Raw genomic sequence first — 14,461 nt, 5'->3', positions numbered from 1 at the left:
AAACTGCTTTTGCTGGAAAGGTAATTTTTTTTTTTTATGTTTATCACCCTATATAGGATCTATAAACGATTAATCAATATAAAAATATAATTCCTATAAGTTTAACCAATCAAAACATAACAATATATTCATGTAATACTATATTTTAAAAAAAAAATCTAAAAACAAAACAAATGAAGTTTATAATAAACAATGTTATATGTTTATTTAAGTTTATAAATGACAATTAATTTTTTTAATTAAATAAAATTATATGTTGGCTTGGTTTACAAATAACTAGATTCTGACCCACGGTAAACCGTGGGCTGAACTTTTTATTTAATGTAAATTTGTAATAATATATTTTGTTATTATATTATTTTTAGTAGTTTATGATTATAAATCATTTTGCTTATATAATTATTATTATATGTTATAAATGTTTTTTACAGAATTTAGATAATATTATTTTTAATTAAGTTTTTGTTGTTGTATTTGGGTAGCTTTAAAACTACCATTATATTAATGTCATATTTGTATATAGTTAGTAATCGTGATTGTCAAAAAAGATATTTTAATGGAAAACATTTGTCAATAAAACATTAGTATATTAGTATGTAATGATGACTAAAATTGTTTAATATTTGTTCATATCATTCAATCCTTACTATGGTTCTGAAATACGTAAAAAAATGTAACTAATATGTAAAAATATATTATATTAGTATAATCTTATTTTTGGTGAGGAAATTATTCGAAAAATATTAAAGATATTATTTTCTGTTGACGGAATAAACATTCGGTAAATATATATATGATACGATAAGGGGATCAACGTGATATTTTTTTACTCTCTTTAGCTGTGACATTTTTTTTTTTTTAGGAAGCTGTGACATTATAATTTGTTTGATTTTCTGTTAAGGAGATAAATATTCGGTACATATATAGGATACTGTTACAAATCTAACTTGTTTAACGGAAGTGATTTTTTTTTCAACGTTTTTTCTTGAATACCCATGTAACATTAATCTGTTTAGTCAGATAGCTAATTATCTTTTTTACCCTTAATGATTATATCATTTTATTAACTATTTATAATGGCATTTTGATGTAATTTTTTACACTTTAAAGGTTAAATTTATTTTTGTACTTCTCAATTAATATAGTAGGATAGTTAAGATTTAGATATTACAATTAAACGAAATTATATGCCGTTATAAAAAAGTGATCATAGATTTTTTCTTTTTTAAATATAAAATTAAATAAAATATCGTTGTATTTTAATGAGTTAAGCTAATAAAAAAATAAATGAAGAGGTTCATCCTATAAATGTATCAAAAATGGTTCATTGTGAGGGGGATAACATCAACAATAAAATTATACATTTTTTTTTTCTTTTGTTGCTGACAAGAATTCAAGAATCGCGATATCAAAACGCTAGAATCCAAAACGGCGTTTAGTGTATGCCTTCCGATCAATACAAGAAGGAAACTAATCTCCCCCTGAATCAAAAAAGCAGCGAGATCTTTCATCTGAAGCAACCATGGTTCCTAAGATCACATCAATGGCTACCACTAGACCTCTCTGTTCAATTCCTTACTTGCTCCTCTCTTTCTCTCTCCTCTTCGTCTTCTCGCTTCTCTTCTTCTTCTCCAATTCCTTACTCTCCAACCCAAATCCGAGATTTTCACACATTACTCTTCAAAACGGCATCAACGTCTTTGTAGCTAAGCTTCCAAGATCCCTAAACTATGGCCTTCTCGAGAAATACTGGTCCTCTTCTTCTCCAGATTCACGCATACCCACCGACCCGGATCACCCGACCCGTAAAACCCATTTACCAAAAACCGATGCATACCCACCGTACCCGGAGAACCCACTGATAAAGCAGTACAGCGCCGAGTATTGGATCATGGGAGACCTTGAAACCCCACCGGAGAAACGAATTGGATCTTTTGCTAAAAGGGTTTTTAGTGAATCTGACGCTGATGTAGTGTTCGTGCCCTTCTTTGCTACGTTGAGTGCTGAGATGGAGCTTGGAAATGGTAAAGGTTCGTTCAGGAAGAAGTCTGGAAATGAAGATTACCAGAGGCAGAGACAAGTTCTTGATTTTGTCAAGAACACTGAAGCTTGGAAACGCTCCAATGGTCGTGATCACGTTTTTGTTCTAACTGGTACTAAAGTTTCTCTCTTTATATCTTTGGAACTTGTTTGGACGCAATTTGACAGATCTGGATCGTATAAGTATAGATTTTGTCATGTGGGTGTGGTGTGTCTGTAGATTTGGTGTAGAAGCTTATGTAAGTTAAATGTGTGGATGGTGTGTCAGGTTAAGTTAAAATGTTGAAGCGTTCTTTGGCAGACCCAGTTGCAATGTGGCATGTTCGTGAGGAGATTGCTTTGTCGATTCTTCTAGTGGTGGATTTCGGAGGCTGGTTTAGGCAAGATTCTAAATCATCCAACGGGACTAGCTTGCCTGAGAGGATAGAGCATACTCAAGTCTCTGTCATTAAGGATGTGATTGTTCCATACACGCATCTACTTCCTAGACTTGATTTGTCTCAGAACCTGAGACGTCACAGCCTTCTTTATTTCAAAGGCGCTAAACACAGACATCGGGTAATCACTCTTACGAAACTCGCTTCTTTAGTTTGAGTCGTTACATTGCTTGATGCAGAGACTCTTGTGAGTGGTGAGTTCATGGCTCATCTGTTATAGCGTAAATGTATTGTTCTTTTCGAAATTTTAGTGTTTCCCAATCTTGGAAGAACTTGGCCTCGACTGTTTGTTTACACTTGTGTCTTCTTATATGTAGAGTGTGTAATCTTTCCTGATGAATACATAAATACATAACCTTTAGCATGTTGTAAAACAGTCACATTTGTATTTACAATTTGCAAACAAGTATATAATATATTTCACATGTAAATGCAAATATAGTCATTGGCCTTATTTGAATAGATTAGTCTTATGTCTTCATAGCAAACGGTCTGTTCTCTATCAAGCAAGTTTTTTGGTGTATATGGATGATTTGTATAATTTGAACTTGACAGGGAGGGTTAATTAGAGAAAAGCTATGGGACTTGCTGGTCGATGAACAAGGCGTTGTCATGGAAGAAGGTTTTCCTAATGCAACAGGGAGGGAACAATCGATAAGAGGGATGAGAAACTCAGAGTTCTGCTTGCACCCAGCCGGTGACACTCCCACTTCATGCCGTCTCTTTGACGCCATTCAAAGCCTATGCATCCCTGTGATTGTCAGCGACACCATAGAGCTCCCATTCGAGGGAATGATCGATTACTCAGAATTCTCAGTCTTTGTCTCTGTAAGTGATGCATTAACACCTAAATGGTTGGCTAATCACCTCAGAAGGTTCTCTGAGAGAGAGAAGGAAGCATTCAGAAGTAGAATGGCAAATGTTCAGACAGTTTTTGTGTATGATAATGGTCAGGCCAATGGGATTGGACCGATTGAACCCGATGGTGCGGTGAATCACATATGGAAGAAGGTTCAGCAGAAAATGCCAATGGTAAAGGAAGCAGTGATGAGGGAAAGAAGAAAACCAGCAGGTGCTGCTTCTGTTCCTCTTCGATGTCAATGTATCTGAATCATACAACCAAATCCAGAAGAAGAATTGTTGTCTTTTTTGTTTATTTGTCATTTACTTTTTGTTTTTGTTTACAATCATTGTTATGGCCTTTGGCATTCCCGGGTTCAGAATACAAAAATTAAAATTATATCTCCAATCACCAAACAGTTCTACAAAGTGGAAGTTCAAAATGGTAACTACTAACTCTTTAGTTTGACAACTGGTGCAGTTTGGTATGTTTATCGATATCACTGGGAGCAGAGGCTACATTGACTTGGGAATCTCATCACAAGCCACCACGGTAGCATTGGTTAAGGTGAATCATCGAAGAAGAAGTCACCGTACCGACGATTTCAATCAGATCGAAAATGTTATATCATAAACGAAGAGGATTAATTATGCGACAAATATAAAATAAATTTTTCACTACTAACGGATTCAAGAAATTTAACTATTAACATTCAATTTTCTGAAAAAGACGGAGCATTTTATTTGATTTATTAGAAAACACTTATTGGAATCAAACGTCTCATCTTTTTTTTTTTTTTCAAATCCTTTATATGTGCACAAGTCACATATCCAATAAAAATCTGCCACATAGAATTTTTTTTATATTAAAAATAATTTTAAAATAATATAACAAAATTATAAATTCGAAAAGTAAAATAAAAAACCTAACTTTTCTTAACTGTTTTCCCACTCCTCCACGATCTTTGCAAATTGGTTTTTTAAAAAAATTGACTAAAATCATCAAGTATTACAGAACTATCAATAAAATCCAAAAATCATCGAGACCATCTTTGTTGTTCCTCTTTCCGCCCACCTTTTTTTTTTTTTGGTTCAAAAGCTTTATCCCACTTATTTTCACAATTGTCTCTCTTAAATCAATAATTGATCCTCACAATTGAGAAATTTCTTAGAAGATATCATGGATTGTTACCTCATATCAGGTATAGAATGAAGACGACATCGTAAGCAATCTGAAGCAACTAGGAAATGCTCAAACTTTTCTGTGGTAGCAAACTCGCGCAAACTTATTTTTCCATATGGCGAGCCATACAAGAATGAAAAGTAACAGAGAATTGGTGAGTATAGTAACGTAAGCAATTCTGTGTGTTATTCAAATGTTTACTTGAAATATCCGATCATGATAATATATGACTATTGTCATTTGCACTACAGTATTTTTCGTATAATATATGTGTAATGATTAAAAAATATATAGATTTGACTTTGCTATACTATGTCTCTGACTCTGACTCTACGTACGTTTCTAGCTATAACTATCTTTCTCATCTCATCTTATTATGTTTTTCTCTTGAAGGTGAACGATTACCCGCTTTATCCATACAAACACAATGGTGTAGCCGTGTAGATGGAAAAGTGATTAGAGGATTAGTCTTCTGTATAAGGTATCAAGTTAAACCCAAATTATGAATTGAAAACAAAACCAAAATGACAACGGTCTATGTTGTGTTAATTATTCAGGAGTTCAGGCTATGTTTACATTTTTCTCATATTAATCTTTGAATCTATATTTTTCCTGTACGAAGTACGGGTCTAATACTAATAGTCAGATATTTCAGAAAAGTAAAGAAAACGTTTAAAGAATTCCTCGGTTCCTTACAATTACAACCACAAAAATCATATGTACGTACCCCATCTATCAATTTATTTCTGACCATTCTTATTTAAACAAAATGTCTACTTTACCGTATTAAACGAAAATGTCCCTACTTACGTAACGAATGGGTTAGAATTACTGGTTAGAACAAATAAAAATTATATGAGTTGACGGTTTACTTGGAAAGGAACTTCGTCGTTTGCTGAACTCCAAAAACCAAAATATTCATGGACTCAGGTTTTTTCCCTTTAAACTTAGAAAATCTGAACTTTCAATTTGTTTAACGGGATATTTATAGAAATGGGAAAAATGTCATTAAAATTTCTAAGTCTACATTTTCTGTTGATTTAAAGCCCGAACTCTGTTTTTGGAAGAAAAAAACACCAATTATTTGTTGACTTCCAAATAAATCGCAAACTCTCGTTGATTTAGTCTTTCGAGGCACAACGTTAACTGGTCAAACGGAGAAATTAAACAGGGTTAATTATCAGTTAACGAGATCCGTTAATAGCAAAACGATACTGTTTATAACACCCTAAAACCCCCAAATTAAGAAATCGATTCTCAATTTCCCCAATTCACAAACCATAATCGATCTCAATATATATTTTCTTCTTTAATTTCTATTTTCTTCTTCGATTTCTCTCTTCTTCTTCTTCAAGTTGACGAGATGAGTTGTAGCTCAAAGACATCGGTGGTAGCTTCGTTCGACCGTGGAGTGCCATTGTAGTGTAATTGTGGAGCCGGTGTAGCGATCTTTACATCGAGAACTGAAGAGAATTCTGGTCGACCGTTCTTCCGGTGTATAACAAAAAGAGATCTGGAATCTTCTCGTCATCGAAGATATCATGTTTGATTAGGGTTAGATCGATTAGGGTTTATGAATTGGGAAAATTGAGAATCGGTTTCTCAATTTGGGGGTTTTAAGGTGTTATAAACAGCGTCGTTTTGATATTAATGGATCTCGTTAACGGGATAATTTTACTCCGTTTAATTTCTCCGTTTGACCACTTAATGTTGTGCCTCAAAAGACTAAGTCAACGAGAGTCTGCGATTTATTTGGAAGTCAACAAATTATTGGTGTTTTTTTCCTCCAAAAGCAGAATTGGAGTTTTAAATCAACAAAAATATAGATTTGGGGATTTTAATGACAATTTTCCCAATATAGGCATTTTACGAGTTAAAACTTTGAAATGAAGTACTATTGTCCGTACTTGCGTTATTAAGCATTTTTAGAGAAGGAATTGACGTTTTTGCCCTCTGTCTCCTCTCCTCTCGCTCTCTTCTCTTCTCTTCTCATCCGTTCAACAAGCCAAGCTCTCTCCTTTTCCGATCAAAACCAGAGTTTCTTCTTTCGACCACAACCATGGCGTCTCACCACCATGCTCCATCAACACCATCTCCAACACAAGCTCTTTGGCCTCCAAAATACAAAACTGCTTTGTCACCAACAACATCTCAGATCCAAGAAATTCAATAGATTCAATTTAGTTTATTTTGGAGGAAGGAATCTAAACCCTAAGGGGATACAATCTAGTGAATCCAAGGGATCCAATCACAAAGATTTATGAAATCAAAATTTCCCAACCGATTTCATTATCATCACCACCATCATCAGATCTCATCATTAACTAAACCCTTCTTCTTTCTCTTCCTCCGAAGAAATCGCCTCCTTCCACCGCCATCATCATCTCAGATCCCATTAATTCAATAGATTTAATTTAATTTCGTTTTGAGTGAAGAAATCTAAACCCTAACAGGATACTATCTTGTGAACCTAATGAATTTAATCACAAACAATTATCAAATCAAAAGTTCCGATCATCTTTAAAATTATTTCATTACCCGAATTTCATCAATCATCAATTCATCACCATCTCGTTCGCCAGATCTCACCATTGTCAACAAATCTGATTAATTTATCGTAAATGTAATCATAAACAAGTTTATGATGATAACTGCCGAGGTTCATTGATCGACAAAATCGCAGATCAAAAAAAAAAATTAATTTCCTTTTCTAAGGAGAGTAAAGACGTCTTTTTATCCACTTAAAAATGCTCATTTCTGTAATCACGGACAGAAGTTCCTAATTCAATAAGATTCTTAAAAAAAATGCCTTATTCTGTAATTAATCTTTTGTTTAACAACAAAATTCCGAAAAGATTGATCCATATAGGCCTGGGCATTCGGGTACCCGTTCGGGTTCGGTTCGGGTATTTCGGGTTTTCGGGTTTTCGGGTTTAGAGGTATAGGACCCGTTCGGGTATTTTTAGATTTCGGGTTCGGATCGGATTCGGTTCGGGTATTTCGGGTTCGGATTCGGATTACCCGAAGTTGCCAAAACTCAAAATTTTAGTATCTAAGTTAGTCTAAATTATTCAATAATACGCAATATATCTAAAAATTTAGAGTATTTTCTATCCAAATTTACTAATAAACAGTTTAAATACTTCAAATTGTCGAAAATATCTAAAAATATGAATATTTTGAACACTTATATTATTAAAATTATAAATATTACTAATATATTACTACTATATATTAATAATGTTGGTATATTCGGATACCCGTTCGGATTTTGGTTCGGATCGGGTTCGGATTCGGGTTTTCGGATTTAGAGATTTAGAACCCGTTCGGGTATTTTACAATTTCGGATACGGATTCGGATCGTGTTTTTTGGATCGGGTTCGGATCGGATATTCGAATCCGGGTATTTTGCCCAGGCCTATAGTTGATTATACTTATTTTAGCTTTTTTATATAAAAAAAATTGCAAATCGTTTTTTTTCTTTTTTTTTGATGATGAATAATCAATAATAGATTGATGAATAATCAATAAGTATATAAAACATTTTCTTCCGAATGACTGGCCACTATATCCCAAAGAAATGAGCAAACTAACAATACATCTCCCACTCTTCATTCTCATCCATAAAAGAAAAAAAAAAAAAAAAGGAATGGCTCTCAAAAAAATATCCTCAGTTTTTCTCATCTTCATCTTTGGTTTCTACTCTGAAACTGCCAAGTCGCAGTACTGCGGCTGTTCTCCAATCCTCTGCTGCAGTAAGTTTGGGTATTGTGGCGTCACGGAAGATTATTGTGGCTCCGGTTGCATATCAGGTCCTTGCCGAAATATTAGTGAGCCGGTTGAGCCGGTTGACAGTATTGTGACACAAAAATTCTTTAACGGAATTATTAGCCAAGCAAGTAATGGCTGCGCCGGGAAAAAAATTTACACCCGTGACTCTTTCCTTAAGGCCGCTCATACTAACTTGGAGTTCAATATGTCTGTTACCAGGCGTGAGATTGCAGCCATGTTTGCTCATTTCACCTACGAGACCCAACGTACGTTAGAACTAGTCCTTTCTTTTTTTTTTTTTTGTCTTCAAACAATCAAAACTTTACTCTGATCCGTAATCGGCTAGGTATAGAATTTAATTAGTAAATTATTGAGTGGTAAATTCTTGAAATATCTGAAGATTTAGACTACGGTTATTTCACACAAACTACTAATAATGTCTAGGTATTAAAAAAATAGATTTCTATAGTTTTGAAATATAAATTCCTGTTTTTGCTTTTTAAATCAAATAGTAATCTCAACCACCAATAATTAAGTTTCATAAAACTTTCCACATTTAGATTTCTGCAACATAGAGGAGGTTAACGGAAGTTCATATGACTACTGCGACGAGAACGACATGCAATATCCATGTGCACATGGAAAGAAATACTATGGTCGTGGTCCGATGCAACTATCATGGAATTACAACTACGGATCATGTGGCCAGAGTCTCGGACTTGACCTCTTACGCGAGCCTGAGCTAGTGGGTAGCAACCCAACTGTGGCTTTCAGGACAAGTCTGTGGTTTTGGATGAACAGCGTAAGGCCCGTACTGAACCAAGGATTTGGAGCCACCATTAAAGCCATCAATAATAATCTGGAGTGGCGCGATGGGAATCAAACTGCGGTCATTGCAAGGGTTGAGTACTATACAAACTATTGTAAACAGCTTGGTGTAGACCCTGGTACATTATTCTTCATTTCTCCTCTCTTTTATAACCAAAAAAAAAAAAGTGTGTCTGATATTTTAGTTTTGCGACATAAAACTGCAGGCAGCATTGATCTTCCCAATCGCGGCGGCGGCACCGTCTTCACTCTAAAGAACAATTGCTCTGACACCGTCTGGGCCGGAACATTGGCCGGCAATGGACCCCAGCTCGGCGGTGGCGGATTTGAATTGACCAAAGGCGCTTCCAAAAAGCTCTTGGCTCCTGCGGGATGGTCAGGTCGGTTCTGGGCTCGTACGGGATGCAATTTTGACGCCTCCGGAAAGGGTAGATGCGTCACCGGAGACTGCGGCGGTCTAAAATGTAACGGCACTGGAGTTCCTCCAGTCACTCTTGCTGAATTCACCATCGTTGGCCATGGCGGCAATGATTTCTACGACGTGAGCCTCGTCGACGGTTACAATGTCAAGGTGGGGATAAGACCTTCCGGAGGATCTGGAGATTGTAAGTACGCAGGCTGCATCGCCGACCTCAACGCGAACTGCCCTAACGAGCTTCAGGTCGTGGATCCTCAGAACAATATCGTGGCGTGCAAGAGCCCCTGTGATGTGTTGAACACGGATCAATATTGTTACTCCATGCCGCAGACTTGTTTTCCGACGAATTACTCGATGACTTTTAAGAAAGCTTGCCCTGACGCCTATAGCTACGCTTACGATGACGAAACGAGCACCTTCACTTGTAGCGAAGCTAACTACGAAATCACTTTCTGCCCATAAAAACCGAATTTTTGGTGTAGATTAGGCTTTAGCTTTTATTAAAGTATTCAGTTGTTAACTCAGGTGATTTGCATACAAAAATAAAACATGAATAACCTGTTTGGGCTGGCGTTTTTATTGCCACTTCTTTGATTAGAAAAAAATTGGGTTTTTCATTTGTACTAGGTCTTTAACCCGCACGTACCCAGGGGTTTATGTTTATTGATTGGTTTAATACAATGTTTGAATATCTATACAATATTACAATGTATTCTTTAAAAATTATATATATGTTGTCTACATATTATCCAAATTGAATTGATTTAGGCTTTGAGTTTCCTAGATTCAGGTGCTGTTCGTTTTGTGAACAAGACGAAGTAACTGAACACAGACGCATGTTGTTGTTCCTTTAGTGATAATTAAGAACATGAACCAGATGAAATATTTGGATGAGATTTGATGAGTTGTTTTATTGAGTTTGGAAGAGACAAACTCATCCAAAACTGGTAAATGCTAAAAATACCCATATTTTAATTAAATAATTACAAAAGGTTTTTCCTAAATTCTAGTATACACACTGTCTTAAAATCTCAATTCTTCACCCACAAACCTGCAAAATAACATTATTCTACCAAAACTGCAAAAATTTGGTTTCCCGCAAAATTTTGGTCTTCCGCAAAACCACAAAACCACAAAATAACGTTATTCTACCAAAACCGTAAAACACACAAAATTACATTTTCTGCCAAAAACACAAAATTACGTTTTCTCGCCAAAACCGTAAAATCTTGTTTTCCCGCCAAAAACGCAAAAATGCAATATTACATTTTCCTGCCAGGAGGGTGAGTTTTAAAAGTATCAGTATTATTTAAATTATAGATACTAATTTCTTATTGAATTATTTTAATTATGTTTTTTGGATATTACAAATAATAACTATTACAAATAAAAGTTTACTATACGGCTATACCAAATGTATTTCCGAATTAATAATAGGGGATGAGACGTCTCATGAGTCATATATGCAATTAAAAACATCATCATCTATATTATCAATTGGGGAGTACAAAAGCAGAAAAAAAAAACTTTACAAAAATTCCATATATTGCCCTTACGCCAAAAGAAAGGAAAAAGAGAAAAAAATAAATTTAAGGGCAACAAGGTAATTAAAAGTGTAAAAAGACGCGACCCTATCAGTTTGGACACAATCCCATTCGGATCCTAGATGTATTATAGGTGTATCCAAACACTCTCTTCTTCCTAACCCTGTACGAGAAATCAAATAAAAAGACATCATAATGCACATGAACTATAGAAATGGCAACTAATAATATGTGAAATCCCTGATTATCCTCTTCCCTATCATATCAATCATCCAATTAAATTCAGAACATTAACTGCAAATATTTACAGTTAATCACAAATATTTTCTTTCCAAACAATCACAACAACAATTTCGAATAAATTACCATTTGTTCATCGTAATTTAATAGGCTAGATCAATCATCATGAAACAGTTGTATCAAATCTCTAATCTTACTATGATATATCATATCAAACCCAGAATCAAATCAAAAACAGAAAATCTTATATTGATTTTTTTGAAAATTAAAATCTTATATTGATTGCATCGAATATTCTACCTTTAATATATTGTCTATAAAAGAGAGCTCCAAGAGAAACACATTTCCTCAACCTTTGACAACAATCTCTTCTCCAAACCAAGAAAAATGATTGCTTTTGAATTAGAAAAAATCTTTGCAAAATCAGCGGAATCCTGGGAAAAATTTTGACGAACGGAGCGGTAAGTTTTTGTTTTGCTTAAAAATACGGTAACATACTAAAAAGATCAGGACTATAAGCAGCTTATCATCACGTAAACAAATAGAAACATATATAGCTAAATTTATCTATTTTCTCATTTTCTGTTTGTTGATAGATAAATTGTTTGATTGGTAACTTCTATAAGAACATGTGAAACACTGTTGGTAGGTTTGTGACCAAAGTGTTAAAGGTAAAGCAGAACAAAACTCAATTGGATCTGAATAGTACTCGTCGTTCTTATTAAAATCTGATCGCTTCTTTGTCTCTTAAATAGACTAAAGAGCTTAAACAAACTAGATCCTAAAAGTACTACAACTACTAGTACTTGCTTCCTACAAACCAGGAATCAAGAATTATTCAATTGACTGAATCAAACTCAAACTAAAACAAACATAACGACAATTATTGTTTCAAATCTTCCCCTAAACTGGAATGCATCCTTTCCAGTTTAAACCTCCTTTTTGCAGACTCCCAAGCTTCCCCTGAATCTTTCAAATGTCTCGAGCTTCACCGCTTTTGTCATGACATCCACTAGCTGAACTTGTGTAGAGCAATACTCCAAACCAATAACTTCATCATTCACAAGCTCACGAAGAAAATGATACCTCACATGTATGTGCTTGCTTCTTCCATGAAGCACTTGATTTTTTAGACAGCTTGATTGTAGAATTGTTGTCACAAAAAATCACCGTGCTTCCCTTCTGTTTCATTCCCATCTCCATTAATACATTTCTCAACCAAATTGCTTGACAAGCTCCATTTGCAGCTGCAACAAACTTTGCTTCAGTGGTGGATAAAGCAACAGTGGATTGTTTCTTTGACGCCCAAGACACCGCTGCTCCTCCAAACATAAATGCATAGTCTGAGGTGCTCTTCCTATCATCTTCATCACCAGCATAATCGCTATCAACATATCCAACCAACTCCAAACCTCCCTCTTGCTTATACTGAATCCTATAACCTGCAGTTCCTTGAACATACCTCAGTATTCTGTTTACAGCCAACAAATGCTGCTCCTTAGGTTCCTCCATATACCGAGAGACCAGATTAACTGTGTAGATCAAATCAGGTCGTGTCATTGTCAAGTATCTGAGGCTTCCCACCATTTGCTTGAAAACTGTCGCATCCACAACTGAACCCGAACCTTCCTTAGACATTCTCTGACCACGGACCATCGGATTCTTGACTGAGTTACAATTTTCCATTCCAAATCTTAGCAAAATCTCTTCAGCATACTTCTTTTGCCCCATGAATATACCTTCTTCATCCTGGATTACCTCAACACCAAGAAAGTACTTCATCTTGCCCAGATAAGTCATAGCAAACTCTTCCTTCATTGATGTCTTGAATTCATCAAGCATCCTCTCTGAGTTTCCAGTGTAGATCAAGTCATCTACATAGAGACTCACAACCAGAACCTCCTCTTCTTCTTCCTTCACGAACAAAGTGTGTTCACAGTAGCATTTCTTGAACCCTTTCCTCTGAAAGTATCCCTCAATCTTACTGTACCACGTCCTAGGAGCTTGCCTGAGACCATACAACGCCTTCTTAAGCTTGTACACTTTCTCTCTCGCATCGCTGTTCTCAAACCCTTGTGGCTGCTCAACATAAACATCTTCTTGGAGCTCACCATGTAGAAACGAACTCTTCCCATCAAGCTGAAATACACTCCAACCTTTACGTGCTGCAGCCCCAAGTATTGCACGAACCGTATCCCAGCGAGCAATAGGCGCAAACACTTCATGAAAATCAACACCGTGTGTTTGACGGAAACCTTTAGCTACTAACCTTGCTTTAAACTTGTCTATTTGCCCTCTCTCATTGAGCTTCGTCTTGAACACCCACTTGACTCCTATCACCTTTGCATCTTCAGGCAGCTCAAGTAGCTCCCAAGTGCTATTGTCTTCGATCGATTTAATTTCAGCCTCCATTGCTTTTCTCCAGTTCTCGTGTTTGACTGCTTCGTCAAACTTTGTTGGATCATTTTCTGCAACTAACATTGCTATCATCTCATCATAACACTCCTCTATGAACAGACTCATACCTTCACACTCATAGTATTTCATCCAGACTGGCTTTCTCCTGTTTCTTCCTTCTCTCGGAGGTATGTTGTTGGCATTGTCTGTTGCAGCCACTGGTTCGACATCATGAGATTCACTGTTCTGCTCTGGTTCTTCATCTCCATCTTCCCCTGCTTCTCCGTTGTTTTGAACCTGAGCAGCCTCTGCATCATCTCCAAACATCACCTCCCATGGTATCTCTTTGTTTTCTTCATTAAGCTCCCACTTCCACCCCATATTCTCATCTAACACCACATCCTTACTTGTTATGATCCTCTTGGTGGTCGGATCATAGAGATGATAAGCTTTAGACTCTCGACTAACTCCAAACATTACAAATTTAGTACTCTTCTCGTCTAGCTTGACTCGTTTCTCATACGGAATCAAAGCAAACGCCACACAACCGAAGACTCTGAGATGATCAACTGAAGGCTTGTGATTGCTCCATTTCTCCGTTGGCCTCATATCCCTAAGTATAGATGTTGGACTTCGGTTTAAGATATAAACGGAATACTGAACTGCTTCTGGCCAGAACCGTTGTGGTACATGCATTCCCATCATCATGCATCTTGTCATATTGAGAACACTCCGATTTTTCCTCTCTGTAACCCCATTCTGC

The 14,461-nt window shown here is 35.9% G+C and overlaps 2 protein-coding genes and 1 long non-coding RNA gene across 8 annotated transcripts in view; 2 read left to right on the top strand and 1 right to left on the bottom strand.

Moving 5' to 3' along the window:
* Positions 1 to 1,331: 1,331 nt before the first annotated feature.
* On the top strand, positions 1,332 to 3,726 carry LOC147923774 (putative arabinosyltransferase ARAD1). 3 transcript variants are annotated; one of them, XM_087495536.1, is made up of 4 exons: positions 1,334 to 2,153; positions 2,342 to 2,598; positions 3,033 to 3,305; positions 3,432 to 3,726. In XM_087495536.1, exons 1-4 carry the CDS (start codon positions 1,523 to 1,525, stop codon positions 3,585 to 3,587), a joined length of 1,317 nt encoding a protein of 438 aa, XP_087351662.1. In that variant the 5' UTR covers positions 1,334 to 1,522; the 3' UTR covers positions 3,588 to 3,726. The 3 variants fall into 3 exon arrangements, with proteins under 3 accessions (XP_087351663.1, XP_087351662.1, XP_087351661.1); XM_087495537.1 differs by having other exon boundaries at positions 1,332 to 2,153; positions 2,309 to 2,598; positions 3,033 to 3,726; XM_087495535.1 differs by having other exon boundaries at positions 3,033 to 3,726.
* A 3,431-nt stretch (positions 3,727 to 7,157) lies between these two features.
* Positions 7,158 to 10,240, top strand: LOC147923773 (endochitinase At2g43590-like). The gene is made up of 3 exons (XM_087495534.1): positions 7,158 to 8,537; positions 8,832 to 9,218; positions 9,306 to 10,240. Exons 1-3 carry the CDS (start codon positions 8,081 to 8,083, stop codon positions 9,977 to 9,979), a joined length of 1,518 nt encoding a protein of 505 aa, XP_087351660.1. The 5' UTR covers positions 7,158 to 8,080; the 3' UTR covers positions 9,980 to 10,240.
* The window catches only part of LOC147923772 (uncharacterized), an 8,955-nt gene continuing 3,638 nt past the window's right edge, over positions 9,145 to 14,461 (bottom strand). The window contains exons 3-4 of one of the 4 annotated variants that reach the window (XR_015586905.1): positions 11,602 to 11,735; positions 10,982 to 11,224 (exon numbers count right to left, since the gene is read on the bottom strand). This is a non-coding gene — a long non-coding RNA (uncharacterized LOC147923772). Of the gene's footprint in view, positions 9,970 to 10,467; positions 10,790 to 10,981; positions 11,225 to 11,601; positions 11,736 to 14,461 lie in introns of those variants that run through there. The other 3 variants (XR_015586906.1, XR_015586907.1, XR_015586904.1) reach the window with 3 other exon arrangements.

This window comes from Camelina sativa, chromosome 17, assembly GCF_030686135.1.
Source record: "Camelina sativa cultivar CO46 ecotype springtype chromosome 17, ASM3068613v1".
In the NCBI taxonomy this organism is placed as follows: Eukaryota; Viridiplantae; Streptophyta; class Magnoliopsida; order Brassicales; family Brassicaceae; genus Camelina; species Camelina sativa.
The sequence above is the reverse complement of the archived record's forward strand: the minus strand, read 5'-3'. Positions and strand labels throughout refer to the sequence as shown.

Bases quoted from the DNA above. Each gene is read 5' to 3' on its own strand.
- LOC147923773 (XM_087495534.1), top strand. From the start codon at position 8,081: ATGAGCAAACTAACAATACATCTCCCACTCTTCATTCTCATCCATAAA. The intron at 8,538-8,831 runs GTACGTTAGAAC...TTCCACATTTAG, and splicing joins TTTCACCTACGAGACCCAAC to ATTTCTGCAACATAGAGGAG. The intron at 9,219-9,305 runs GTACATTATTCT...ATAAAACTGCAG, and splicing joins ACAGCTTGGTGTAGACCCTG to GCAGCATTGATCTTCCCAAT.
- LOC147923774 (XM_087495535.1), top strand. From the start codon at position 1,523: ATGGTTCCTAAGATCACATCAATGGCTACCACTAGACCTCTCTGTTCA. The intron at 2,154-2,341 runs GTACTAAAGTTT...GTTCTTTGGCAG, and splicing joins TCACGTTTTTGTTCTAACTG to ACCCAGTTGCAATGTGGCAT. The intron at 2,599-3,032 runs GTAATCACTCTT...TGAACTTGACAG, and splicing joins GCGCTAAACACAGACATCGG to GGAGGGTTAATTAGAGAAAA.